At 40.6% G+C, this 26,755-nt stretch overlaps 1 protein-coding gene across 2 annotated transcripts; it reads left to right on the forward strand.

The window, feature by feature from the left end:
• Nucleotides 1–36: 36 nt before the first annotated feature.
• On the forward strand, nt 37–26,679 carry CWF19L1 (CWF19 like cell cycle control factor 1). 2 transcript variants are annotated; one of them, XM_079901024.1, is made up of 14 exons: nt 37–120; nt 2,949–3,033; nt 4,260–4,338; nt 5,174–5,275; nt 6,704–6,918; nt 8,853–8,971; nt 11,613–11,697; nt 13,322–13,462; nt 14,369–14,483; nt 15,242–15,321; nt 20,148–20,357; nt 21,982–22,101; nt 22,550–22,647; nt 25,493–26,679. In XM_079901024.1, exons 1-14 carry the CDS (start codon nt 98–100, stop codon nt 25,635–25,637), a joined length of 1,617 nt encoding a protein of 538 aa, XP_079757150.1. In that variant the 5' UTR covers nt 37–97; the 3' UTR covers nt 25,638–26,679. The 2 variants fall into 2 exon arrangements, with proteins under 2 accessions (XP_079757150.1, XP_079757151.1); XM_079901025.1 differs by lacking the exons at nt 37–120; nt 2,949–3,033; nt 4,260–4,338; nt 5,174–5,275 and having other exon boundaries at nt 6,809–6,890.
• The last annotated feature ends 76 nt before the right edge of the window (nt 26,680–26,755 follow it).

Here is a 26,755-nt window from a genome sequence, read left to right on the forward strand (position 1 = left end):
GCTGACGTCTTATCGTAGTGCGGCCGCCTTTTCCGGAGGAGCGTGGGTTCGTTTTCCGTATTTTCGGTGGTCGTCCCAATCCGGGGTATAAGGGCAGATGGCTGAGAAACCGCTGCGCCTGTGAGTGATCCTGAGTATGAAGCGCGCGCGCACGCGTGTGTGTGTGTGAGAGAGAGTGACCCTGAGTCTGAAGCATGTGTGTGTGTGACCCTGAGCCTGAAGCGGGTTGTGTGTGTGTGTGCGCGCGCGCGCGCGTTGGAGGGGGTTTTCTAAAGACAGAAAGGCGGGGGCGGAAGCCCGGCGGCTGCTGGTGAGCTTCGATCGCGTCTTTGCCTGGCCACTGCCGGCCTCTTTCCTGGCCGTTTTCGCTTCTGAAGAGGGGGACTCTTGGCGACACTCGCTGAGAGAGGAGGAAGCTCCTAGCGTCAGGCCTTCTCCATGTTAGGCCGTCTTGGTCTCTGACATCATTTCCCCTTCGTTTCTCCTCGCAGTATATTTACTAGCCAAAAATTGTAGGCATGGGGCCCATTGATGGGCTCTGGGCAGTGGTCGACAGGAGAGAGAGACAGGGCCTTTGCCCTGGCGCGCTTTTTGAGGAGATGGTGAAGAGAGGACTTCCATTCATTCATTCATTCAACAGTATTGATTGAACAATTGCAGTGTGCCGGGCACTGTGTTAGACGTTGCACAGATGGAGTTCCTGCCCTAATGGATCTTACAGTTTAGGGAAACGTATATTAATCAAATAATCCAGATAAATGTTGAATTACGGTCCTGATAAATGTCAGGAGGAAAAGGTTCACGGTTCTGGGAGGGTGTATAGGGTATTTGGATTAATGTGAGGAATCAAGGTAGTGAGGATTGAGCCTTGATTAATAGTTTTGTCTTTATCCTAAAAAAGTTACTGGATCACTGGAATGTTTAAGAACGCCTTGGCATGATCAAATTTTCATTTTGGAAAGCGATTCTGGTTGCAACGTGAAGAAAAAATTATAGCCAAAGTAGAAAACAGCTAGGATTAGATAGCGTAAAGGCAGAGGAGAAGTGCGGGGGTTCAAGGTTTATTAAGGAGAGGACATCAACAGGGTTTGGAGGTGGTTTGGTTATGAGTGAGAAGGTGTCAGCATTGTCCTGGTCCTAGATTTCTTTCTTCAGTGGGGTAGGAAACACTGGAAGAGGGCCCAGATGAGGAGATGATGAACTTTGAGGTGTCTTATGATGTACAAACTGGACAATGGCTCTCCCCAAAACAGAGATAATTCCATGTGACAACTGCTATGAGAGAGGAAATGCAGGATCCTGTGGGAGCACCAGGATTTGGTGACTGATAGGGGCTGGAGGGCTTCCTAGAAGAGGTGGTGCTCAGAAGATAAGTGAAAGTGGTAATAATTTATTACAGAAATTGCTCTGAGGAGCTATATGGATTTCTGATGTTTTGAGAAGAGGACTTTCTGAGCGGTCAGGAAGGCTTTAGAGATGTGATAGACCTTGAAGGATGGGAAAATTTTAGACTCAAGATGGGTAGTGTGGGACTGTTAGGAGAAATAACTACCCCAAGGGAATGGCAGAGACAGAGAGTGATCAGATCGACAGTAGGGAAGGTTTCTGTTATGGAAACTTGGAGAAAGCATTGGGAAGAGAGATCAGGAACTTGTGGAAAGCTGTGGTTCCTCAGGCAGTGGAGTTGTCTTAATGTTTTTGAGGAAAGAACATTAAACTGCTGGCTTTACGTAGGGTGGACAGGAAGAAGGGAGAGTATTAGAGGAAATGTAAGTATATCCTTTGCGTTGTATCCAATACCAGATTCACCGTATTTCTCTCTGATTCTGCCTCTGCATAAACTACAGGACTCTCAGTTGCTCAACCTTGTAATTATCCTCCGTTCCTACTTCTCCACTCCAATTTGTGTTCAAGTCTTCAGAATTCTAAATTTCTCGTCTGTTTCTCTCCTCCCCATCTTCATTTGACATTGCCCTCTTTGCTGGTATTTTTGCTTATAGTCACTTGTTCCTCCAGACCATCTTTCAGTCTGTTACTAAAATGATCTTTCTAAAACAGATATGATCGTTTCACTACTCGCATTTTCACTACCTTGAAAATGTTCAGTGGTATGGACAGTAAAGAACACCAGAAAGACATACTGACAAAACAAGAACTATAATATTTCAAGATGAGTTAAAAGACATTAAGAAAATGATATGAGAAGTGGAAAAATCATGTAAATCAAAAGTATAAAAACTCAGAAATGAGATTATAGAACAAGTTACCTCAAAACTTAGGGTCAGTCTGCCTTACAAACCTCAGGTCTTGTCAGTTTCTATCTCCCTACCCCATAACACTTTACACATACCTCCTATTATTGCCCTTGTTCATATAAATTTATAACTATCAGCGTATCTCCCCTTCCCTGATTGTGTACTCTTTGAGGCTTGAACTGAGTCTCTCTCTTCTTTATACTCCTAACGTGTCCTTAGCATAGTACTTGGCATACTGCACTTAGCAAGCATGTCGTAGATGTCCTGAGTGTGTTTGTTGAATGGATGAATGAAGCCCTGTGCTAAGATAGTGGTAGTGGAAACGAAAAGGACAGGATGACTTTGAAAGATATTTGCAAAAAGGAATTGAGGAGACGATGACTGGATGGGGGATTTTTGGGTCTTGGTAACCAAGTTGGCAGTAGACTCAGCCACAAAACTTGGCAAGTGAGAATAAGCTGGTTCAATTTTGGAGGAAATGATAAGCTAAATTTTAGGTATGGTGAAGTTATTGGTGAGACCTTTAGGTGGAGCTGCCCAGTGGTCATTAATAGTTCACATGCAGTGAACCTCTCAGGTAACCTCAGAGACTGGATCACATATCTCCCTAATCCAGGAAGACTAGGGTATACCAAACCTGGCAGGCTTATTTGTGTGTCCTGCATTGCCTTAACATTTATGTCTTGTTTGCAGCTTGGCATGTGGAGATGTTGAAGGAAAGTTTGATGTTTTATTCAATAGAGTTCGAACAATTCAGAAGAAAAGTGGAAACTTTGATGTAAGATGTTTCTTTTTACTGCATTTAATTTGACTGTTGTAATCAAACATAGTAAAATAAAGTTGGGGCTCCTTTATACATTTCTCAGTCAAACACATACTCTCCTTTTTTGTTAGACTGAGTTCCTTTTTTTTTCTTATGTATACAAATTTATTTATTTATTCTTGGCTACATTGGGTCTTCCTTGCTGCACACAGGCTTCCTCTAGTTGTGGTGAGCGGGGGCTACTCTTTTCTGCGGTGCACGGGCTTCTCATTGCCGTGGCCGCTGTTGTTGCGGAGCATGGGCTCTAGGTGCGCGGGCTTCAGTAGTTGTGGCACGTGGGCTCAGTAGTTGTGGCTTGTGGGCTCTAGAGCACAGGCTCAGTAGTTGTGGTGCATGGGCTTAGTTGCTCCGCAGCATGTGGGATCTTCCGACCAGGGCTCAAACCCGTGTCCCCTGCATTGGCAGGCAGATTCTTAACCACTGCTCCACCAGGGAAGTCCGAATTCCTTTTCTGAGCATGGGAATTTAGTAGCTGAAAAGTGGTGTGGGAAGGGAGATGTGTTTACTGTAGACCCTTCTATACTTTTTTGAATTTGAATTTTGTTACTTTATTACTGTACGCAAAACTGAAAACAGACTAGCAGAACCTCCCTAAGTGATTCTGACCCTGGGTTTGGGAAGCACAGATCTATTTCATGGGTATATGGTATGAGTGAACTCATAGCATATGTGCAAATGCTTCACAGACTAAAGAGTCCTATGTAATTGTTATGTGTTGTTGCCAGCTAGACTGTAAATTTTTAGAGTACAGAAGAGTATTCTGGATATGGGGATAATTTGTTCATTGGGTTAAAGGTTGAGTAAGACAACAAGCAGGAAATGTGTCCTTTATGCCCTGTATCTCTCAGGGTATCTAATATTGTTTTGTATTTTGCAGAGAGATTTTTTAAGGTTGATGTCTCCATTTTTCCCTGACCCTCTTGTCTCTTTCCCCAGCTTGTATTTGACATCCAGGGAGCCAAAATTTAGGAATTCATAGAATCAGTAACTACTACAATTGTTGTAAAAAAATTATGTTTAGAAATTCTGTAAATTGATTAAGGAAATTCTGTAAATCGATTAAGGAAACAACTGAGATCATTAAATAGGATAATTAGCTCAATAACGTTATTATCAATTAATTATGTACTATTTGATATTATTTAAAAATCTCATATATCTGTTTAAAAAACTCATTTTAGCTGCTGTTGTGTGTAGGAAATTTCTTTGGCTCCACTCCAGATGCTGAATGGGAGGAATATAAAACTGGCATCAAGAAAGGTACAGAACTTTTTTTTTTTTTTTTTTTTTTTTTTGCGGTACGCGGGCCTCTCACTGTTGTGGCCTCTCCCGTTATGGAGCACAAGCTCCGGAGACTCAGGCTCAGTGGCCATGGCTCACGGGCCCAGCCGCTCCGCGGCATGTGGGATCTTCCCAGACCGGGGCACGAACCCGTGTCCCCTGCATTGGCAGGCGGACTCTCAACCACTGCGCCACCAGGGAAGCCCCAGAACTTATTTTTAACATATGATTTCTAATAAAGTTTCAAGGCTACATGGTTCTTGCCTAGTTGTTTTTCACACATTAGTGATTGAAGAGTTTGCCTTTGATTTCTGCATTGACCTGGGAAGAATGCCTATATATCTAAATGTTCACATTTTGAATTTGGTTGGATTTAGTTCCAGAAAAAGAATTCTCTTCTCAGTAGGAAGGAATTGAATAATGCAACCATATGTGTTCTTTTTTTCCCCTAGTTTCAGTGTTTTTTATTAAGCTCTTTGGGGTCTGTGTTTTCCTAACTATACATTGACCATCCTCTCTAAGATGTTACTTCATCAGCCTAGTGATACCATTTAGTAGTCAAGCCACAAGGTTGGTTGTAGGATATCCTATGTGGTGACCGTGTTCCATGTATAGGATTGCAGACTCTTTTTGGCCATGCCATGTGGCTTGTGGGATCTTAGTTCCTGGACCAGGGATCAAACCCGTGCCAGGGAATTCCCTAGAATTGCAGACTCTTTACTTTTGCTACAAGTGTTTTTCCTATGAGGATACAGTTCTCAGGTTCCAAAGCAGATCTTCTAATAGCTGGTGTCATGTCTGTTTCTCTCACTAGCTCCTATTCAGACATACGTGCTGGGTGCCAATAACCAGGAAACAGTAAAATATTTCCAAGATGTTGATGGGTGTGAATTAGCTGAAAACATTACTTATCTGGGTAAGTTGATATCTTGTGTGTTTGTAATGAACATAATGTGTCCCAGGAATTAGCCTCCAAGGAAATTTGTGGCTGGATTCATCTGCCATTACTGCCTGAGAGAATGGGGATCAGGGTTTTTTTTCCTAAAGTCAGTGTCTATACCTTTAAGACTATGTCATTTTTCCTATGTTGTCTCCCACCTCTCCCCAATCTCCTTGTACTTTCACAACCCAATATATACTCTTTCAGCCAACTAGAGGAATAAAATATTTGACTACAGTGTTTGAAGTACGTCAGGTATAAATTGTGCTAAAAAAAATTCTATGTATGTGGTCTCACCATATAACATTGCTAGATGTACACAGCTTATTTGTTAGTTGGACTCCTAATTTGCTATAGCTCTAGGTTTCACTGAGGTTTTGAAAAACTCAAGTTTTTAGTGCTGATACTTGGGTTTTTCACTGCTTTTGTCCTTTTTCTGATTCCAGGTCCACTCTTCAATTCCAGGTTAAAATTGTTCCTCCACAACCCCCTGAAACTCTTAGTGGTTCTTTCAATGTCTGGCTGTTGTAAAAAGCACTGTCAAATTTTGCTTTTCTTCTCCACTTGCTCCCCTCCCCCCACCACTACTGCTTCTTGGATCATTCAACTCACTTTTATCTAAAATGGCTCAACTGGTCTTCACATTTCCTCTCTCTTGGTTTCTCATTTCTTTAGAAAGCTTCTACATTTCCTTTGCTATAAGTGCTCTTTTTATAGTTTTTTTTATTAGTATGTGTGTTCCTTTTTTACTTTATTATTCTTTGTTAGTCAATATGTGTGTTCCTTTATTAGTTAGTATGTGTGTTCTTTTATGAGTTAGTATGTGGAAAGAACCATTTGAGAAGAAGAGACTCAGTAGATGAAAGGGAAGTGAAAATTGATGGAACCAGGGTTCTGGCGGCAGCAAGAAGGAAACGGAATCAAGGGCACAAGCTATGAATAAATTTAGATGATGGCAGAGTCTCTTAATTTTTCCCAAGTAATTGTTTTTTCCAAATGTTTTCCTTCATTTGGAAGCTTCTGCCTTCATGAAGAGTACATTTATTCTAGACTATAGCTTACTCACAGCTGCAATTATTTTTTTTTCTTCTCAGTGCCTCTCCCTGTATCCAGGTGTCTAGATTTCTTTTAGTCCCTTTGGAGTCTCTAGAAGGCAGAAAGCCTTTTTCTTAATCAGTGCTTCCTAGGTTTTTTCATTTGCAAGGCACCTGGGGCAATCAGACTGTGGGCTCCAGCAGCCTTCACATAAGGACTGCTCTTACTTACTGAACAGGAATACTGTTGTAGCCATCCAACATTGAGACCTAGGAGCTGGAAGTGGGGCATGGGGAAAGAGATTCATCACCAGAGTGACATTTCATTCAGCAGTTTGACTAAAACTTGTCCATTTTTCTTTGAACCCAGGTCGTAAAGGTGTCTTCACTGGAAGCTCGGGGCTGCAGATTGTGTACCTCAGTGGGACAGAGTCCTTAAATGAACCTGTCCCAGGTTACAGTTTTAGTCCCAAGGATGTGATTTCCCTGAGAACAACGCTGTGGTCAACATCCCAGTTTAAGGGTGTTGATATCTTGCTCACATCCCCATGGCCCAAGTATGTGGGGAACTTTGGGAATTCTTCTGTGAGTAGTATTTGTTCAGTTGGAATTTCTAAAAGCAAATTGCAGTGGCTTAATTTGAGCTTTTTTGCTCTTTATGTGACTATTTCAGCTCTTAGTTCCTTTCAGTACAAATCTTTTATGAATTTTTCAGGTTACTTAAAGCCTTATTGGCTGACCAAAGCAAAAGTTGATCTTAATGAAAGCATGATTCACTGAAGAGAGAATGCTGAAGTCTTACTTATAAATGAATTTTTAAAAAAAATTATATTCTCTGCTTCAAGTACCCTTTCTCAAGCTTCTTAAGAAGTTTTGAGGGGTCACTAATTTTCAGTGAAGAGATTTATAGCTAGTGGCAGCTCTGTAGTTTTATTTCCCCCTTTCCATTCCAGATTATATCTTTTTGGCTATCAACATATTTTAAAAGGTGGAATCATCATGGGATTGAGGATAGTGATCTAAAAGTTGGGAAACAATATATTGAAAACTTAGTACTTTTCTAATGGGAAAGCTTTAATGTTGGAACGTATTGGAGCGTGCCATGGCGTTCGATCTAAATATTTTTGTAGGAAGAGGGTGTACACCAGGTTGGTGAGTGACAGCTATCATGGGGAGCTACCTTGGTGGAAATCAGCCTAAGGAAGACCTTGAAAGGTTGTATGTGAGCGCAGAAAGCATCAGCTGAACTTCAGCGAAGGAAAATGTAAGAATGCATTTAGGGACAAATATCAACTCCTAGATGTAGAGTTGTCAGATATGATCCAGAAAAGGGCCTTGTAGACCACTCTGCCAACTTCAATATAATGTGTCCATGACTAAAAAGGCCAACGAAATACCAGGCATTGTCAGGATTTTGAAGGGAGAAGGGACAACACTTTCTTCCCCTTCCACAAACCTATGGTTATTCTGCCACTAGTATACAAGAGGCAGTGCTGGTTGCAGCGTAGAGAAGATACAGCAGAACTAGGGAAGATCCAGAGAAAGACTACTAAAGTGGTGATGAGAGAAAGACACGTGATACTCTATAAGGAAGAATGAACAGCAGTGCTAAAAAAGTTTACAATTTTTGATTAAAGTAGATTTTGATGAAAGTTTATAAGTAATCATACAAGGTATTTATAGGGGAGAAAACAGTATATCTCACTAGTCCCTAAGGTACTGTAACTAACCTCAAGGCCAGTTCCCTGCCCTTCAGCAGACACCTGAAGGAGGCAAGCATAAGACAAAAGGAAGGTTTTGCTTTACTTAGTGGAAAATTAACTCTGGTAATTTCTTTATTTCCAGTTAATACCTTCTCTTAGAATGAAGTTCATAAATAATGTTATGGATGAGAGAGCACATAATTTATTGTTAATGGAAGCTCTGGGAACAAACCTAACTTTTGACAGACTTTGTATTACAAACTGTGACAAGGGCACGGTTGTGCCCTTCCACAAGCCACACCTTCCTTGACTGAAGCAAAATAAAGGATTGTATGCTTATGTGATGAAGTCCTTGAATGTTCTACGGCAAATATTCTATGGATCCTAGGGGCCCTGAAAGCTAGCTTTTAATTTTGATCTTCTGCAATGACTATGACTGTCTGCATTGTCAGAACTACAGGAGCACAATGAAGCAACTTATAGACGTACTACTGTCTGTGGGCTCCAGAGAGAGTGCTTACTTTCCAAAAAAAGATTGTAATAAACCTTGTTTTGGGTATTAGTATGGAGGAGTTACCTTCTCCCTTAACCTCTGGCTTCCAACAACTGTTCCTATTTCTGCATTTGTAATAGCCCAGTTCCCCTTATGTGTTGAGATTTCTCTGATGCCATAAGTATGGAATTCATGACGCGAATCCTGCTGCCCACATTGTAGCCACATAAATATTCCAAAGACATTTCAAAGTGTCTTGTTATATCTCTGCATTTCATGATAACTCTTAGGTCTGTTATGATGACTAAGTTTCTATTTACTAGGGAGAAGTGGATACCAAAAAATGTGGCTCTGATTTGATCTCCAGTCTTGCCACAGGCTTGAAACCAAGATATCATTTTGCTGCATTGGAAAAGACTTACTATGAGAGGCTTCCATATCGGTGAGTAGCATTTCATTCTTTTTGTTTTTTTGAAGAATTTGCCTGGATTTTCTGTGTAAACTTCTCATGTTCATTTCAGCCATATAATATCTTGGTTTCTTTTAGTTACTCAGGCATGAAATGAGTGACTTTCAAATCATTCCAATTCTCTGAGTTTGGTTTCCTAATTTGAAATACAAGGGATTGGATGATACTGTATCATCCAATGTATCATTTAAAGCCCCTTAAAGGTTTGAGGGTCTGACATAACAATGCTGTTTAACTATCATAGCTTGATGTACAGTAAGTCCTGTTTTGATCAGGTTAAACGGTTACTCCTTGTATAGTCTTTTTTTTTTTTTTTTTTTTTTTTTTTGCGGTACGCGGCCTGTCACTGTTGTGGCCTCTCCCATTGCGGAGCACAGGTTCCGGATGCGCAGGCTCAGCGGCCATGGCTCACGGGCCCAGCCGCTCCGCGGCATGTGGGATCTTCCCGGACCAGGGCACGAACCCATGTCCCCTGCATCAGCAGGCGGACTCTCAACCACTGCGCCACCAGGGAAGCCCCCTTGTGTAGTCTTAAACTCAGGATAATCACCTAAGAAGTATTTCAATTTAGGAATCAAGAACTTGTATCAATTTTTTCTCTCTCTCTCTTTTTTCAGTATAGCTTGGAGATGGAGTTTTTAAAGGATGTATTACAGAGAAAATAAAACCAGTGTTTTATAAGTAATAGAGCTAAGTAAAGTTAACTCTGAAAGATCTTCACTTTAAAGGCATGGGTAATCCCTAAAATGATTTATAAAACCTTTTTTTTAATATACAAAAGCAATATATGTGTTGTTGAAAGTTCAAAAAATATAGGTGAGCAAAAAGAAGAATATAACCTGCCCTTTCCCTGTAATCCCACAGCCTAAGGTATAACCATAGGTACTACGGATTTTTCTTTTATATCTCCATATATGCATTCCAGAAAAACCTCTTGTTCTCTGAAACCATGCACTAGAAACAGAAAGGTTATAGGAATAAGCCACTCAAAACTTTTAAGGATCCAAATATACATTTCTCTGAAGAACATAAACCAGTGGCCAATAGGCACATGAAAAGATGCTCACGCATCATTAGCCATTAGGGTAATCCAAATCAAAACCAATGAGATACCACTTCTCACCCCACTAGAATGGCTATAATCAAAAAGACAAATAATAAGTGCTGATGAGGATGTGGAGCAGTTGAAGCCCTCATACGTTGCTGTGGGAATGTAAAATGGTACAGCTGCTTTGCAAAAATACTTGGCATTTGCCTACCATATGACCCAGCAATTCCACTCCTATTCCAAGTGAAATGTAAACATAGGTTCACAAAAAACTTGTACACAAATGATCATAACAGCATTATTCATAATCGCCAAAATGAGGAAATGACCTAAATATCCATCACCTGATGAATGGGTAAATAAACGGTGGTATATCCATATGATGGAATGTTATTCAGTAAGTAAAAGGAATGGAGTACTGATAAAAGCTACATGTGTGAACCTTGAAAAGATTATTCTAAATAAAAGAAGCCAAACACAAAATACCACATATTACATGATTCCATTTATCTGTAGTATCCAGAATAGGCAAATCCATAGAGATAAAAAGTAGATTAGCGGTTGCCAGGGGCTAGTTGGAGGGAAATGGGGAGTGACTGTTAATAGATACAGGGTTTCCTTTTTTAGATGATGAAAATGTTCTAAAATTAGATAGTGGTAGTGGCTTAGTATATGTCAATATGCTAAAAACTGGTGAATTGTATGGTATTTGAATTAGATCTTAATAAAGCTGTTAAAAAAAAAACAGCAAAAAACCCTGTACAACTTTTTTTTTTTTACATCTTTATTGGAGTATAATTGCTTTACAATGGTGTGTTAGTTTCTGCTTTATAACAAAGTGAATCAGTTATACATATACATATGTTCCCATATCTCTTCCCTGTACAACTTTTTAACCAGGGCTGTAACAAAAACCCATAACTATCATAATAAAAATACTGGCATTTTTTTTCTAGGGAACATAGACACTCATGTATTTTTATATTTTTCCTAGGAGAATGAAATCATGCTATGTATTACCATTTGAAGCATTACCATTCCACTTAAAACTCATTTCTCTTTGTTTTTCATTATTATAGTTTTTTATTACATAAAAGAAGAGAGAATAGTGTAATGATCCCTCCTGAACCCATAACCTACTTCAGCAGTTATCAACATTTTGCCAATTTTCCGACTCTTTTAAAGCCAAATTTAGAGTTTTTTGTGCTTTTCAAATACGTGACCTCATTTTTTTCCTAACAGCAGCCCCGGGAAGTAGGGATGATTATTCTACTAGATGGACAGGTAACATCTGAGATGTTACTGGTGGTGATGTAGTGATAGACATAGGACCTGTGCTTTTTTCATGGCCCCATGGAGTCTACATATTTCATAATTGCAGATCAAAAGTAAAGTTTGTTGGTGGGAATTCCCTGGCAGTCCAGTGGTTAGGAGTCGGCGCTTTCACTGCTGGGTTCAATCCATGGTCAGGGAACTACGATCCCGCAAGCCTCGAGGTGCAGCCAGAAAAAAAAAAAAAAAAGGTAAAGTTTGTTGGTAACCTATTATCTTTCCAATATGTTATAGAAACCACATCATTCTGCAGGAAAATGCACAGCACGCCACCAGGTTCATAGCTCTGGCAAATGTTGGAAATCCAGAAAAGAAAAAGGTAAATTTTGAGTATTTGGTGTTTGGTTAATATTTATTGTCTGCCTGATAAATGTTCCTCTTGCCAAGTTTAGCATTCAGATCTTCTCTTCTCCCCAACTGCGATGTCCCAGTACTTCAGTGACTTTACTCTTTATAATAATATGGTAATGAAAGGTCAGGTTTCCTTGGGTCCTTTGTAGGAGATTTTAGAGAAGGGTTTGGGAAAATAGGCCCAGTGGAACAAAGGCAAAATTTCAAATGAATGATGTCTTTCTTCCCACATCCATGTGGTCGTCTCTATGGGTATTTTTCATGAGTTTGACCTCAGATGGTACTCTTGTTTTGCTTCTTTTAGCAACTTCATTTAGCAGAAATAATAAAACCTTCCCAAGGATTTACCTAAGCCCTCGTTGGCTTTGGGAATCTTAGTGATACCTTGAATCCTCCTTTATACTGGAAAACAGTGCAGGTGAATGAAAGAGGGTATACCAGAAAAGTATATTGTTCTCACTTCCCTGAGAGCACTTCTGATTCTGTAGGGCCAAAAGCAGGATATTGTGGATTGGAATAGCTAAAGATCAGAACAGTCAGTCACGTGGGAAAATATATAAACTATCTGAAGATTATCCTACTATAATATGCCGTAAACAATGTACATGCAAAAGATAAATATTTTGTTTTTTTCCATAATATCTTAAACTTTTAGGCCCAGTGCATTCTTAGCAAGTTTAGATTTGTAATTGTTTTAACTTCCTTCCCTCCCTCCCTCCCTTCCTTCCTTTCTTCCTTTTTTTAAACTGCCCTTTCAAGACCGAGCATCACTCACAGTATTTTTAGTCTATTGCTTTACTTTCAGGGACATGTTAGCCTTAACCCTAAGCAATGCATACTTCACTCAAAGAATATGCACATTTTAAAATTTGGAAAGTATTAGTAAATTCATTTCAAAATTTTGTTCCAGTTTACACCCCTACCAGCAGTGTATGAGTCTGTTTTCTCAATGGGTAGTGTCAAATTTTTATTAACATTTTTTGCCATTATGATATAAGAAGGTTGTGTATCATTGTTAATTAGTTGTATTTCCCTGATCAGTAGTGAGGTTAAGCATCTATTCATATCTCACGTAGTTTTCAGTATCTGTGCCATTAGTCCATGGTTTTAGATATTTATGTGAGTATTTATTTCTTTGCTACTAATCCCTAAGAAAATCTATCAGCATATACAGCAGAAATTGTATAAAATCAGAGGGAAACACTAAGTTGTCCAATTCAGTTTTCATTAGAAAAAAAGAAGGGCAGTGCAGTGACTATGGACAAAGTGCACAAAGATAAAGGACCCAGAGACAGAAGCAGTTTGTCTTCAAGGGTTATGGAGCAAGTCCCTCTGGGCCTTGCAGTGATAGTTGTTTTGTGTAAGGGCTGGGCTTTGATTAGTTGCTTGTTACTTCATCAGCCCTTGGTTTGCCCCTGCAGGGATCACTGAAACGGCATTGCTGTGGATTCTCTGAACCACAGATGGGCTGGTTGCTGCTCTTTAATCATACTCAGTTTCTGAAGCTTTGTGTGAAATGTTATAATAAAATAGGTTGGTTACATTTGCACAAACAGTATTTCCCTTAATATTATGTTGTTCTTCTCCCAAAGTATCTTTATGCATTCAGTATTGTTCCTATGAAACTAATGGATGTAGCAGAACTGGTAAAACAGCCTCCAGATGTCACTGAAAACCCTTACAGAAAGTTTGTGAAGCAAGCATCCATAGGAAAGCAGATTCCTGCCCCTGAGGTATGTTCTGACTGAGAGGTGGCATTTTCTGGGCAGGATTGCCCACTACAGGTGTCCTTTTCCTGGTTATAGTTTAATTCATAAGGCAAGTTTAATCCCTCGAATCTAAATCTTTTTCTTTCCTTTGGGAAATCATGCTGGTGATTAGAAAGCCTTAGTAGATTTCCAGTAAGCTCAATGTGTTTTTTGTTTTGTTTTTGTTTGTTTTTTAAATTATATTTTGGGGTTAACAGTTTCATATTTTTAGTCTTTCATTGTCTAAACTTGGTTCATATGTTGGGGTTACACATGTAGAGTCTTTCCTTGTCTAAAGTTAATTCTCTGTTCTTAACTCTTCAGGCAAAGATCCCAACTGCTTGGTAGCAATGTAATTTGTGATTTTATAATGAGTGGTATAGGTGAATAAGATTTACTCTGAAGAAATTTCTTAATAGCAGACTTTTCTGAAATTCGTTTTCCCTTCACTAAAACAAGGAATGTCAAGTTTCCTTACTAGTAGGCATTGTCTACTTTCTCAGACTTTTTTTCTTATCTTTTTAATTAAAACTCAGAATTGTTTGATCTGTGAAATTGTAAGACTGCACCATGGCCCTACTGAGAGAGAAAGGGAAAGGAATGTGGGTGGGTTCATGCTATTCTGTTTTAGGCAAGAGTTGCTGTATAACTTGCATTTTAATTCACTTTTCCAAAGGGATAAATTTGGTGGTAGCTTGGATAAGTGTTGAGAGGTATGACTGAGAGTCCAGGCATCAGGATTGGGAAAATATTTTTCTTCTCTAGAATAGGCAGAAAGGGCAGGGAGGAAAGACATGACATGGCAGGAACATTCCCTTGTATGTGGATGGTTGGCTACTTGTCTAAAGGTTAGTTTAATAACATTTACTCTTCTACCTTTGGCTGTTCCAGGAAGATTCAGCCTGTCAGTTTTTCTTTGATTTAAATGAAAAGCAGGGAAGGAAGCGTTCATCTACAGGCAGAGATAGCAAGTCTTCTCCTCACCCAAAGCAGCCTCGCAAACTTCGTAAGTACCTTGGTTCCAGAGGTTTCTTATGTGAGCAAAAACTGTTATTTTGGGTCTTGTTTGGGAAGCAGCATTGCTAAGAGAGCCTCTTTTGGCAGAAGAAGATTGTATATTGAATCATTAGGACCAATAAGAAAAATAAAAGAATGCAAAGGTGGCCTGACTTTGAGGCTGTCTGAGGCTATTCCTGTCAGAACTATGGAAAAAGCTCCTTTCCATCATGTCTGTAAACGTAAGGTTAAGAGCCTACAAAACCAGTTTGGGTTTATAAAATAATAGAATAATCAAACTGGTAGAAAAGACTTACAGCTATTACATTGAGATCCTCTTTCTCCACCCCCTTGTTTCAAAGATGAAGAGGCTGACTTCGGGAGGGTACACGTACTCCCAGGGTCATGTGGATAGCTGGTGGCATGACTAGAACTAGAATTAGGGCTCCAGACACCCAGTTGAGTGTTCTCTCATTGCAGTTAGTTGCCAGTTACATGCTACTTTAGTCAATATATGGTTATCACATGGATCACCTACCTGTGGATTGGTTACAAATTCAGAACTTTTAATAGAGGTTTAGTTTCATTGATAATGGTAATGGGGGCAGGGGTCATAGTGGGAGCACAGCAGACACAGTCCGTTGTGGCAGTACTGTGTACATATCAGTGTTTGCAGGTTGCAAAGATCAGACAAGGCTGAATTCTATAGGGTGGTTATGTGCTGGAGTGCTTGGACCATGGTAACATTTGTCTTTCTTCCACATGAAGCTCAGCCTCCAGGACCCTGCTGGTTTTGCCTTGCCAGCCCTGAAGTGGAAAAGCATTTGGTGGTCAGCATTGGCACACATGTGAGTTACTTCCATGAACCTTTTACAGAGGAGACACCTGTTTGTTTTCTGTTAACTTTATTGAGTCATAATTTACATATCATAAAATTTACCTAGTTTAAGTGTGCAATTCAGTGATTTTTAGTTAACTCACTGATTGTACAGCCATCACATAATAGTTTTAGAACATGTTCATCACTCCAATAAGATTCCTCATGCCCATTTACAGTTAGTCTCCATACCCACCCACAGCCCCAGGCAACCACTAGTCTCTTTTTTTTTTTTTTTTTTTTTTGTGGTATGCAGGCCTCTCACTGTTGTGGCCTCTCCTGTTGCGGAGCACAGGCTCCGGACGCGCAGGCTCAGTGGCCATGGCTCATGGGCCCAGCCACTCCGTGGCATGTGGGATCCTCCCAGACCGGGGCACGAACCTGTGTCCCCTGCATCGGTAGGCAGACTCTCAACCACTGCGCCACCAGGGAAGCCCAACCCCTAGTCTTTTTTGTCTTCATTCCTGTCTGGGCATTTCATATAAATGGAATCGTACAGTGTCTTTGTGTCTGGCTTCTTTTACTTAGCATAATGTTCTTGATGCTCATTCATGTTGTAGCATGTGTCAGTTTTCTATTCCTTCTGGTCAAATAGTATTCCGTTGTATGGATAGACTACATTTTGTCTATTTATTCGTCAGTTGATGGACATTTGAGTTGTTTCCCCTTTATGGCTATTAATGAACATTTGCATACATGTCTTTGTGTGAACGTATGTTTTCATTTCTCTTGGATAGACACCTAAGGAGTGGAATTGCTTGTAATTTTATGTTTAACTTTTTTTTTGCGGTACGCGGGCCTCTCACTGTTGTGGCCCCTCCCACTGCGGAGCACAGGCTCTGGATGCGCAGGCTCAGCGGCCATGGCTCACGGGCCCAGCCGCTCTGTGGCATGTGGGATCTTCCCGGACTGGGGCACGAACCTGTATCCCCTGCATCGGCAGGCGGACTCTCAACCACTGCGCCACCAGGGAAGCCCTATGTTTAACTTTTTAAGATACTGCCAAACTATTTTTCAAAATGGCTGTACCATCTTGTTTTCCCTCCAGCAATGTATGAGGGTTTCTGTTTTTCCACATCCTTTGCCAACATTTGTTATTTTCTATCTTTTTGACTAGAGCAACTATAGCAATTCTCCTGTGGTTTAGTAGAGCCAGTTTCACAAGATTGCTCCTTCTCTCCCTCCTCTCTGACAAATAGGTATGGCTCTCCTAGGGTGATGTTTTTATGTAATTCTTGAACTTTATATGTTTTTATTTCATACTACTTGGGGGTGATGAGTTGCTTTTTTGAATTACTATTTAAAACAAGGATTTTCTTTTCTTTTTTATTTTTAATTAATTTATTTTTGGCTGTGTTGGGTCTTCGTTGCTGCACACGGGCTTTCTCTAGTTGAGGTGAGCAGGGGCTACTCTTCGTTGCGGTATGCGGGCTTCTCACTGCAGTGGCTTCTCTTGTTGCGGAGCACGGGCTCTAGGCGCGCGGGCTCAGTAGTTGTGGCTCACGGGCTTAGTTGTTCCATGGCACGTGGGATCTTCCCGGACCAGGGCTCGAACCCGTGTCTATTGCATGGGCAGGCGGATTCTTAACCACTGTGCCACCAGGGAAGTACAAACACAAGGATTTTCTTTGTCCCAAAAAGGGAGTCTTCTGTTGCCTTTACACTCATATTTGGCTAAAAATGTTGACATTTTTTTATATCTTCAGATTTAAAAACTTGAGTTTATTAATTTTTATTTGTGATAATTATGCAATGTTGGGAACTGACTTACACTGATTATATAAAAGACTAAAGTGATAAATTCTCAGTTTTGCCTAGTAGTAGAGGATATAGCTTCCTAATGACGGGAATACACACATCCACATTCCTGGTATGGGTATCTGGGAACCCAAGATAATAATTACAAGATTGCTTGGTAAGCACTGAATCAGACTATGAGAACTGGATGATTTTGAGAAGGATTTTATTCAGGCTGTGGAAAGTTCTGATGAACTATGTGTGTCTCACAGTAAAGTCATCCTATTTCAGATTTCCCCAGATACTTTTCCTTGGGCAGGGCTTGATTAGGTATTAAATAATATTAGTTTTTGACCCTCATTCCTCTGGGATTCATATAGACCATTATTCTTCTTTTTCATTCATTTAGAATGAAAGAAGCTTAATTTTCAGGGTTAACATTTGCACCCTAGTCTCCCATGACTAGAATTGGCTATTTCCCAAGGCTCCTGAGGAAAATATTTACAAATCATTTCTTAGTGTGTGATGCTTCTGCGGACAGATACTTTCATCCATTTTTCACTGATTTATTCTAATTTTGTTTCCTGGGGATGACCTTTTCCTCAGCTTGTCCTGACAGTGAGGGCCCTCTTCTGTGGGCTCCTGTAGACTGACTAGAATCTGTGTCATCTTACACTCGAAGTCATATCCCTCTCCTGCCATTATTGTTTGACTGAAGAGTCCCAGTCATTTGCATTTAATTTTTATGTCTTGCATATTGGCACACTCCTGTCGGTAGGTGGAGCATGAATGGGGTCAAGGCCTGTGACACAGCTGGGCCATAGAGCCTGTGGATGAACTCTTCAGTGGGAAGAGACGCAAACTTGAAAAACTCTTCTTTTTATAGGAATACCTTTTTGGATTAACTCTCTTGGATCTTGGTTTCCTCCTTGGATTAGTGCATGCTATCCTTCTCTCCCATATGGTATGGTATGGGGGAAGGCTTCAGACTGCCTTCTGTTTCGGAAACAATAGGTTCAGAATGCCATGCAGGGCACAAGAGATTTGGAATGGGTGACTTAGCTCCGTGCTGCTCTGGGCCTCCAGGAGTGATGGCCTTTCCTTTCCATTTATTGTACCTTTCTATTGCCTAGGGTATCTGGCTTAGGGTATGAGCCTAGGGGATAATCAGGAAACCTGTTTGCTTCTCATCTTGACCTAAAGCTAGAGGGGCAAAAAGTATCTCAGATTTTGATTGTGGCCCAACCCAGCACCCCAAGTAGGAGGTCACATGATGATTTTAGCCTAGAGCCTACCTAGTAATCAAGTTTACACTTCCCTGCGCTGTCCTTTGTTGTTAGAAACCTCTTGGGAACCTCTGGTGACCTGTGGGTGTCTGGCACAGGGCTTGGAGTCCCCTCTGTAGCCACTCCTCTTGATCTCCTTTCATTACTTTTTCCCCCTGGCTTTTTCTCTGTCTTTGCCATGCCTTCCTCAAGGAATATACATAGAAGTATGCTAATGGCCCATGGCTATAAATTGGTAAAAGCAGGTATGGGCTGCTAAGAGTCCAGAATAACTATTGCAAAATCCATGCATTTGTCTATGGGAGAAATATTCATTCAGGTCCTACTTATACATTTGAGATAAAATTAGAGATAATTCAAGTATAGAACAGATTATAAGTTGAGAGTTTGAAAAGAAGGGAAGAGATCGGCCAAGTGTGAAACTATTCACAAGAACTAGAAGGTACTGCCTTGGGGGGTGCTATTTAGTCTAGACTAGAAACTTCAGTAGCTTCAGTGCACACATCACAGTATAAAAACTGCTGTTTATGGCGGTGACCCACTGACATAAAGGAAAGGCTAGAAAATTCAGGCATCTAGAGTAACCTTTTAAAACAAACACAATCAAAATGGTTATTAAAAATTTTTTTTAATGTTTTAGCACATATGAGGTTTTGATGAACTTTAGTCATCTGGGATATTAACTCTATAGATGTGTTCAGTCCTCTGTGCCAAGGAGATCGAGGATGATCACGCTTTAGTTTGTTTCTGATACTTATCCTGTCATTCTATTGGGCTTTCTCAGTGTAGATGAAAAATAAATGACTCCTTCCTTCAGCCTTAACTTTGAACCCACCACACTAAAAGTATACTTTGGATTGTTTTTCTAAAGCTCCAGTACCTTCATTTGCCTGCGTTGATATTCACTGGCCCTTTCTCTACTCACTCAGTGTCTTCCCTTCAAAGAATGTCTGAGTGGTAGAGCAGTCTTGCATGTTTAGGTTTTGACAGAAATATTTTTAGTTGCTGTTTAGCTGCCGGCAGCCATTGTTGGGAACTACAGTTTTTTTGGATGTACCTGAGTTTGAGGTTTCTTCTTCTTCCTTCCCTGTTAGGTTATGTTTGCTTTCATTTTGTAGAGGTTAGTCAGCAGCTTAAGGCTGTAGGGACACTGGATGCTAATCATGTCATCTTTGCCTTTTTCATGAGCCTAAGAGGTGTATTTAGGGGGTGAGGTTGGGTGTCACTGTAAGGAAAGTGGTTCATTTGAAGTCAGAAGTGGTATCTTTCTTTGACTGGGGGTGATAATAAACTGAAAAATTGCTTTCAAGTTCAGAGCCTGGGAGGAAAAACCAACCGTCTGTTCCAGTCTCCTTCAGCTCTGGTGTGTTTGTAGCCAAAAGCCGGTCTGCGTGCTGCTCATTGGCTCCCAGTTCATTTGATAGTTGCATAGAAATTTGTTGCATCTGGGAACTCCCTGGCGGTCCAGTGGTTAGGACTCCACACTTTCACTGGCGAGGGTGCGGGTTCAATCCCTGGTCAGGGAACTAAGATCCCACAAGCCGTGCAGCCAGAAAAAGAGAAATTTGTTGCATCTAATCTCGTTCTTCAGCAGGTGCTTGACAACATTGTTGTTATAACCTCTAAAATTAGATTTTTTTAAGAGGAGAATTTCTACTGAGAGCCTCTTGAGCACTTTTCCCACACCCTTGGGGTCACGCTCTGTAGAGGCTTTTCTCCCTGAAGAATCACACATGCAGTATTGATGTCTCACTTCTGTGTGCTTCCTCTTCAGTGCTACCTTGCCCTGGCCAAAGGAGGCTTATCTGATGACCATGTCCTCATCCTGCCCATTGGACACTACCAGTCAGTGGTGGAGCTTTCAGCAGAGGTGGTGGAAGAGGTTGAGCAGTATAAGGCAACATTGAGGCGCTTCTTTAAGAGTCAAGGCAAACGATGTATTCTATTTGAGAGAAATTATAAGAGCCATCACCTCCAGCTACAGGTAGGTGGTCTCTGCCCGAGAACTTGGAAGGGCTGTATGGGGACCTGGATATTGATAAATATTTAAATAATGTTAATTTTTTTGAAGTACAGTTGATTTACAATATTGTGTTAGTTTCAGGCATATGGCAAAGTGATTCAGTTTTACATATATATATATATATTTTTTAAGATTATTTTCCATTGTAGGTTACTACAAGATATTGAATATAATTCCCTGTGCTATATTAGTAAATCCTTGTTGTTTTTCTATTTTATGTATAGTAGTTTGTATCTGTTAATTTCATACTCCTAATTTATCCTTCCTCCCCTCCCTTTCCCCTTTGGTAACCATAAGTTTGTTTTCTATGTCTGTGAGTCTGTTTCTGTTTAGTATATAGAGTCATTTGTATTTTTTTTTTCAGATTCTACATATCAGTGATGTCATATAATATTTGTCTTTCTTTGTCTGACTTCACTAAGTGTGATATTCTCTAGGTTCATCTATCTGTGTTGTTGTAAATGGCAATAGTTCATTATTTTTTATAGCTGAGTAATATTCCATTGTGTGTGTGTGTGTGTGTATATATATATATATATATATATATATATATATATAAAAAACATATCTTCTTAAGCCAATCATCTGTTGATGGGCACTTGGGTTGTTGTGTAAATTGGTGCAGCTGCTATGGAAAACAGTATGGAGGTTCCTCAAAAAACTAAAAATAGAGCTATCTATGATCCAGCACTCCCTCTGCTGGACATATAACCAGTAAAGATGAAAACTCTAATTCGAAAAGATACATGTGTACCAGTGTTCATAGCAGCACTATTTGCAATAGCCAAGACATGGATACAACCCAAGTGCCCATCAACAAATAATGTTAATTTTAATACTTAATTTTAATTAATATTTAAGTATTTGATTCTAATATAAGGTTAGGTATTTAAATAGTTGATTTCATATTTAAAATATTTAATATGAATTTTCATATAATATTTAAATAATATTCATTTAAAAGGTTAAAGAGTTTCTAGTGATAAGTCCAGAGATTTTACAGGGATTCACAGGGTAGTGCATGGCAGTACAAGTGAATAGCACAGATAGTAAGTGCCTTGTTGAGAAAAGGAATGGGTAGTCGAGGAAGGTTCCAAGAAAGGTGTGGGCCTTGATAGAGTTTGGAAGAGAGTGGGTATTTTGTGTGAAGCTCAGCATGAGTGGCAGCTCAGAGGTAGGAAATAGTCTCAGATCCTGCCTGGGGCTAGCAGCTCAGAAATTCAGAGACTTATGGATAATTTGATTGTCGTTGTGGTGGTTTTCTTTCTGGCACATTTGTTAAGTTTTCAAATGGGCCTGACTCTGCCACATATATTATATAGGAGCTGGCAAAGGCTTAATGGCAAAGAGATCTCTTTCTAGCCTTTCCCACATCAGAGATGGGCTCCCACATGTGGCAGACAAGCTCATAAGTTTAAGTCCTTACAGACAGGCTGACATAGACCTGTCTGGCCTGAGGAGAATCTCTGCTGAGGGGTGTTTCTCCACCCCTGTGATGGATTTGCTACGTCTCAGGGACTGCGGGAGGCATGAGCTCTCTGAGACCTGCATGAAGAATTTCTCCTGCTCCTCCCCCCCGCCCCAGGTCATTCCTGTGCCCCTCAGCCGCTGCGCTACTGATGACATTAAAGATGCCTTCATTACTCAGGCACAGGAGCAACAAATAGAGCTGTTGGAAATCCCAGAGCACTCAGACATCAAGCAGGTAAAACAGGAGGGGAAGGTCATATTCCAGGAGAAGTAAAGACCTGGTTTCTGACATGTTGAGCCTGAGGTACTCAAAGGTGTTTAAAAAATGTTAAATGGGCAGGTGACAATTTGGTACTAGAGCATGGGGTATTGATTAGACTAGAGATGAAGATGATATTACATCAGTGCCTTAATGCTTTCCTGGGAAGAGCAAGAAATTAGAAATTTCCTAAGGCAGGAACTTAGGAAGGTAGGTGCTACTGGGAGGATCTTTGTAATATCTGCCAGTTTGGCTTTTTAAACTCTAGTTCCACTAAGTGGCTTGGGATTTATATCTGCTCACATCCTTTTTCTTGTGCTTCTAAGCTGAATTCTTTGCCAAATTAAAGCTTTAAAGAGATGGGCTGGGATTTTTGACTTTTAAAGCACTGTTGCATGTCCTCATATGACTCTGTTTACTTTAGATTGCACAGCCAGGAGCAGCATATTTTTATGTTGAACTTGACACAGGAGAGAAACTTTTCCACAGAATTAAAAAGAATTTTCCTTTGCAGTTTGGAAGGTTTGTACATTTTTCTTATTTTAAATGTATTTTCACTAGACCTACTCTGAACGAAGTAGTGGGCTGCATGGCCAGTTGAGTAAAAAGCCAAACAAGGAACAGTCCTTGCCCCAAGGAACCAATAGTCTTAGGGCAAGTCAGATGTTTACATATATGACAGTAATGCAATGCAGAGTGTGAAAAGTACCGTAACAAAGTTTTGAGGAACAGTGTACTTTAGAAATTCAGAGAAGGGAGAGCCCATTTCTACGTGGTGGAAGGCATCATGAAAGGGCTGAAGTTGAGCCTAAGAGAGATATTTAGAGGGTAAACTTTGGCATGTGGGCATTCTAGCCCAAGGGAGGAAAATGCTATTATTAATTGAACATGTGCTTTGTGCCAGACACTGTGCCAAGAACTTTCCATGCATTGCCTCATTTAATCTTCCAAACTCTGTAAGGTAAGTACTGTCATCCCAATTTACCAGTATGAAGAATGAGGCTCTGGAGGAGTGCCAATAGAACTTTCATGATGATGGACATGTTTTATAAAAGTACACTGTCCTATACAGTAATCACCAGCCACATTACTAGTGACTACTGAGCACTTGAAATGTGTCTAATATGACTGAGGAACTCAATTTTTAGTTTAATTTAATTAGGATTAAATTTAAATATGTCAGGCTAGTGGCTTCTATAGTGGACAGCATGGCTCTAGAGTGGTTAGGTAGCTTGTCCATGGTCACACAGTGACCTGGCCTGCTGGACCCCAAAGATGTGAGGTCTTAACTCACAACTCTGTAGTGTCCTAAAGGTCTGGACGAGGCTTCATTTTTGCTCCTCATATCATGGAGAACATGACTGCAGAACTATACAGGGAGTGGTATAAATTAGGTAGAGAATGAAGACAGGAATTTGCTGGCAAGAAGAGAGAGTATGGAGGGGAGTTGAAAATGTGCGGAACAGGTTATCTGATGCTGGTGTCTGTGATTTGCAGTGGTTTTTTCCCTAGTTAGAACTGAGCTTTGAGTCAATCTTGAACCCTTTTTGGAGCAATTTGGAAAACCTCCAAGAGATTGCCACCATTGGATAAGTCCAGTAAACGTAGTTGTCTACATTTTCAAAAAGATAATAAATGAGAAGAAATGTGTTAGGAGCTTCAAACATCTGACATTATCTTTGTGTTATTGATTCAGCAACAGACACAGGTGTGGACACTGATGACACAGGCACATAAGCTCACAAAGGATAGAGTCTCTGAATGATTTTGTGCTCTTGGTAGTTGCTTGTATTTTCAACATTGAGTATTTTTCACAATAGTAACTTACAGTTACATAGCATTTTACAGTTAACGAAATACTTGAAAAGACGTATTTTTTTTCCTGCTGCACAAGAAGGGCGGTTCTGTCTTCATTTTACAGATGGCGAGGTAGACTGATGGTCTGCCCAGAGAACTAGAACTTGAGCTTAGGTCCTTTGACTTTTAGAAGACTCATGTGATTTGTTTTCAGCCTTTCTATTTACTGTAGCTTCAAAGTGGAAAATGAACCATACAAATGTACAAATAGAGTTCTTTTCTTTTTTTTTTGACAAGAAAGGATTTATTGGTGGGCACGAGTAAGGAGGGGACGGTGCCAAGGCTCTCGCAAGTGCAGGCCCACCATGTGTCCAGGGGCCACGATTAGGGATATATTTGACCCCACAGCCATCCAGGATGAACTGCTTTTCTGCCACCATGTTTTCAGATTCATTTAAACTTAGTTAAAGCCCCACTTCTTGGAGACATGGATCTTCTGGCAGCCAGGGAACTTGAACTTCGCCCTGTGGAGGGCCTCAATCACATGTTTCTTGTTCTGCAGGAACAGTTGTGGATGGACATTATGACTTGGCCAATGTGGACCCTGGCCACTGTGCCCTGGGGCTTTCCCAAGGCACCGTGCGTACCTGTCTGGAGCCTAGATCAGGGACAGCATGCCAGTCATGAATGTCCACTGGAAAGGGCTGTCTCCAGGGTCCCTTAGGGCAACCCATAGAGGCAACAGGCTGCATACACTACTAAGAAGGCTGCTGTTTGCAGTCATTGCACACTGGGGCCCCATGGGGAAAAGAGCACAGTCAGCTTAATTGGCTGCAAAGGAGTTATTTCTAATATATCAAAATAAGTAAAAGTATAAAGCGGTGGCATTTAGAAGGTAGCTTGTGTATGTGGTGGTTTTGTTGACATTGAGCCTGTGCTGTTGTGCCTACGTAGGCCTGAGTGCACTAGAAAGAGAGGCAGAAAGTCAGAATGGGATATGATACTAGGTGCCTGACTTTTCACCTCAGCACACTAATGGCCCGAGATGACAGAACTAGAGTTTAAGGCAGGATGTAATTACAGCTAGTTTGGTGCTTTGATTATGTTGTCTCCATACATCAGAAAACTCTTATTTTGCATTTCATAGGCAAGGAAATCAAGGCACAGTGATGAAGTAATCTGTTCAAGTCACAGATAGCGAGTGGCAGAGCTAGGGATGGAATCCAGTCCCTGATATTTCTGATATCAGGGGCTGCCCTCTTTCTACTGTGCCATGTTGCTTCTCTAGGTACCAGTAATGTAGTTCCAAGTTGTTCAGAGAAGTAAATGGAATTTGAGGGGCTAGAAGAGCTAACACCTGAGCGGGTCACTTATAACAGGCATGACTTTGATAGATAGAATGGCAGAGATGGCTCTCAGGGCAGAGAAAATGGTATGAGCTAAGTCAGAGAAATTTGCATACCTTCTTTGGGTGATGCTGAGTGGAGCTCTCTGGCTGGAGAGGAATCGAAGGAAGAGTGGGTTTTGGACTGATACTGTCCGTTTTGACTTCTTTGTGCTTTTTCTGCAGGGAGGTCCTGGCTAGTGAAGCTATCCTTAATATTCCTGACAAGTCTGACTGGAGGCAGTGTCAGATCAGCAAGGAAGAGGAGGAGACCCTGGCTCGTCACTTCCGGAAAGACTTTGAGCCCTTTGACTTCACTCTGGATGACTGAGCAAAGGGAAGAGCACTTTATGAACTTCACAGGATGTAATGGCAGCCTGTTTTTTGAGAAACAACAGTCTCCCACGGGGACTGTTTCCCTGCCTCTTTTTTATGTATTCCCATGGAACCTGCCTGCAGCAAGAGGCCTAAGATTGAATATTTTTTAGAAAAAGTCACATTCTAGGATGAAGATCTTATGTTAAAACCATGTCTGTCATCAAACTCCAAGTACAGCTTGTTTTTATCAACATTTTCAAAAATATTTAGACTATCATATAAAATCCAAATGCTTTTTCATGGTTGGGAAGTGTCTTGTGTTCATGTTACCTATAACCATTGAAATGAAGTAGTGTGTGTGTATAGTAGGAGGGGCCAGGGCTTTAGGCCCAGGTGTTATCCCAGGATCTCACAGGTGGCTTCTCACTGAACAACCCAGGATGGAGAAGGCCTTTGCCATTTTTCTCTTATAGCAGTCATCTTACTGATATAGAAGAGCTCATTCAGTCCTTCAGCAAATACTTAACTCCTATGTGCCAGGCATTTTTCAGGCTCCAGGAGTATAGCCATGTCCCAGCATGATCCTTGTTGTCCAGAATTTATAGTCTAATTGGGAAGAGGAGGGGCAGATTTTTAAAAAGAAGACGAGTTCTCCTTTAGATACTGAGTTTTAGTTGCTGTTTGATAGTTACTAATTCATGGAGATCTGGTTTGGTGATAGGGTTTTGGGGCTCATCAGGGTATAGGCCATAGGTGAAATTATGAGGATGGATGGAAGTAGGGTGAATACAGTCCTAAGCTGAAGATGACTACCTGAGAAATGTCAGTATTTAAGGAGTGCTCGGAAATAGAGTGATCCAATAAGTACATGGAGAAAGAGCAGAGAGAGAGAGAGAGAGAGTGATCACAGGAGAATGCCAGATCTTGGAAGCCAAAAGAAAAATAATTGCTCCTATATACTGGACATTTATGGCCCAGACACTGTTTTACTTAATCCTCACAAAATATCTATGAGGTAGGTATTATTACCTCCATTTTTTACATGAAGAAAACAAACTGGCAAACTTGAAGATTACGGAGCCTGAAGTTAACCTGCCAGGATTTTTTTTAATTCAGAAAAACCTCAAAAAG

The sequence above is a fragment of the Stenella coeruleoalba genome (assembly GCF_951394435.1).
Source record: "Stenella coeruleoalba genome assembly, chromosome: 16".
In the NCBI taxonomy this organism is placed as follows: Eukaryota; Metazoa; Chordata; class Mammalia; order Artiodactyla; family Delphinidae; genus Stenella; species Stenella coeruleoalba.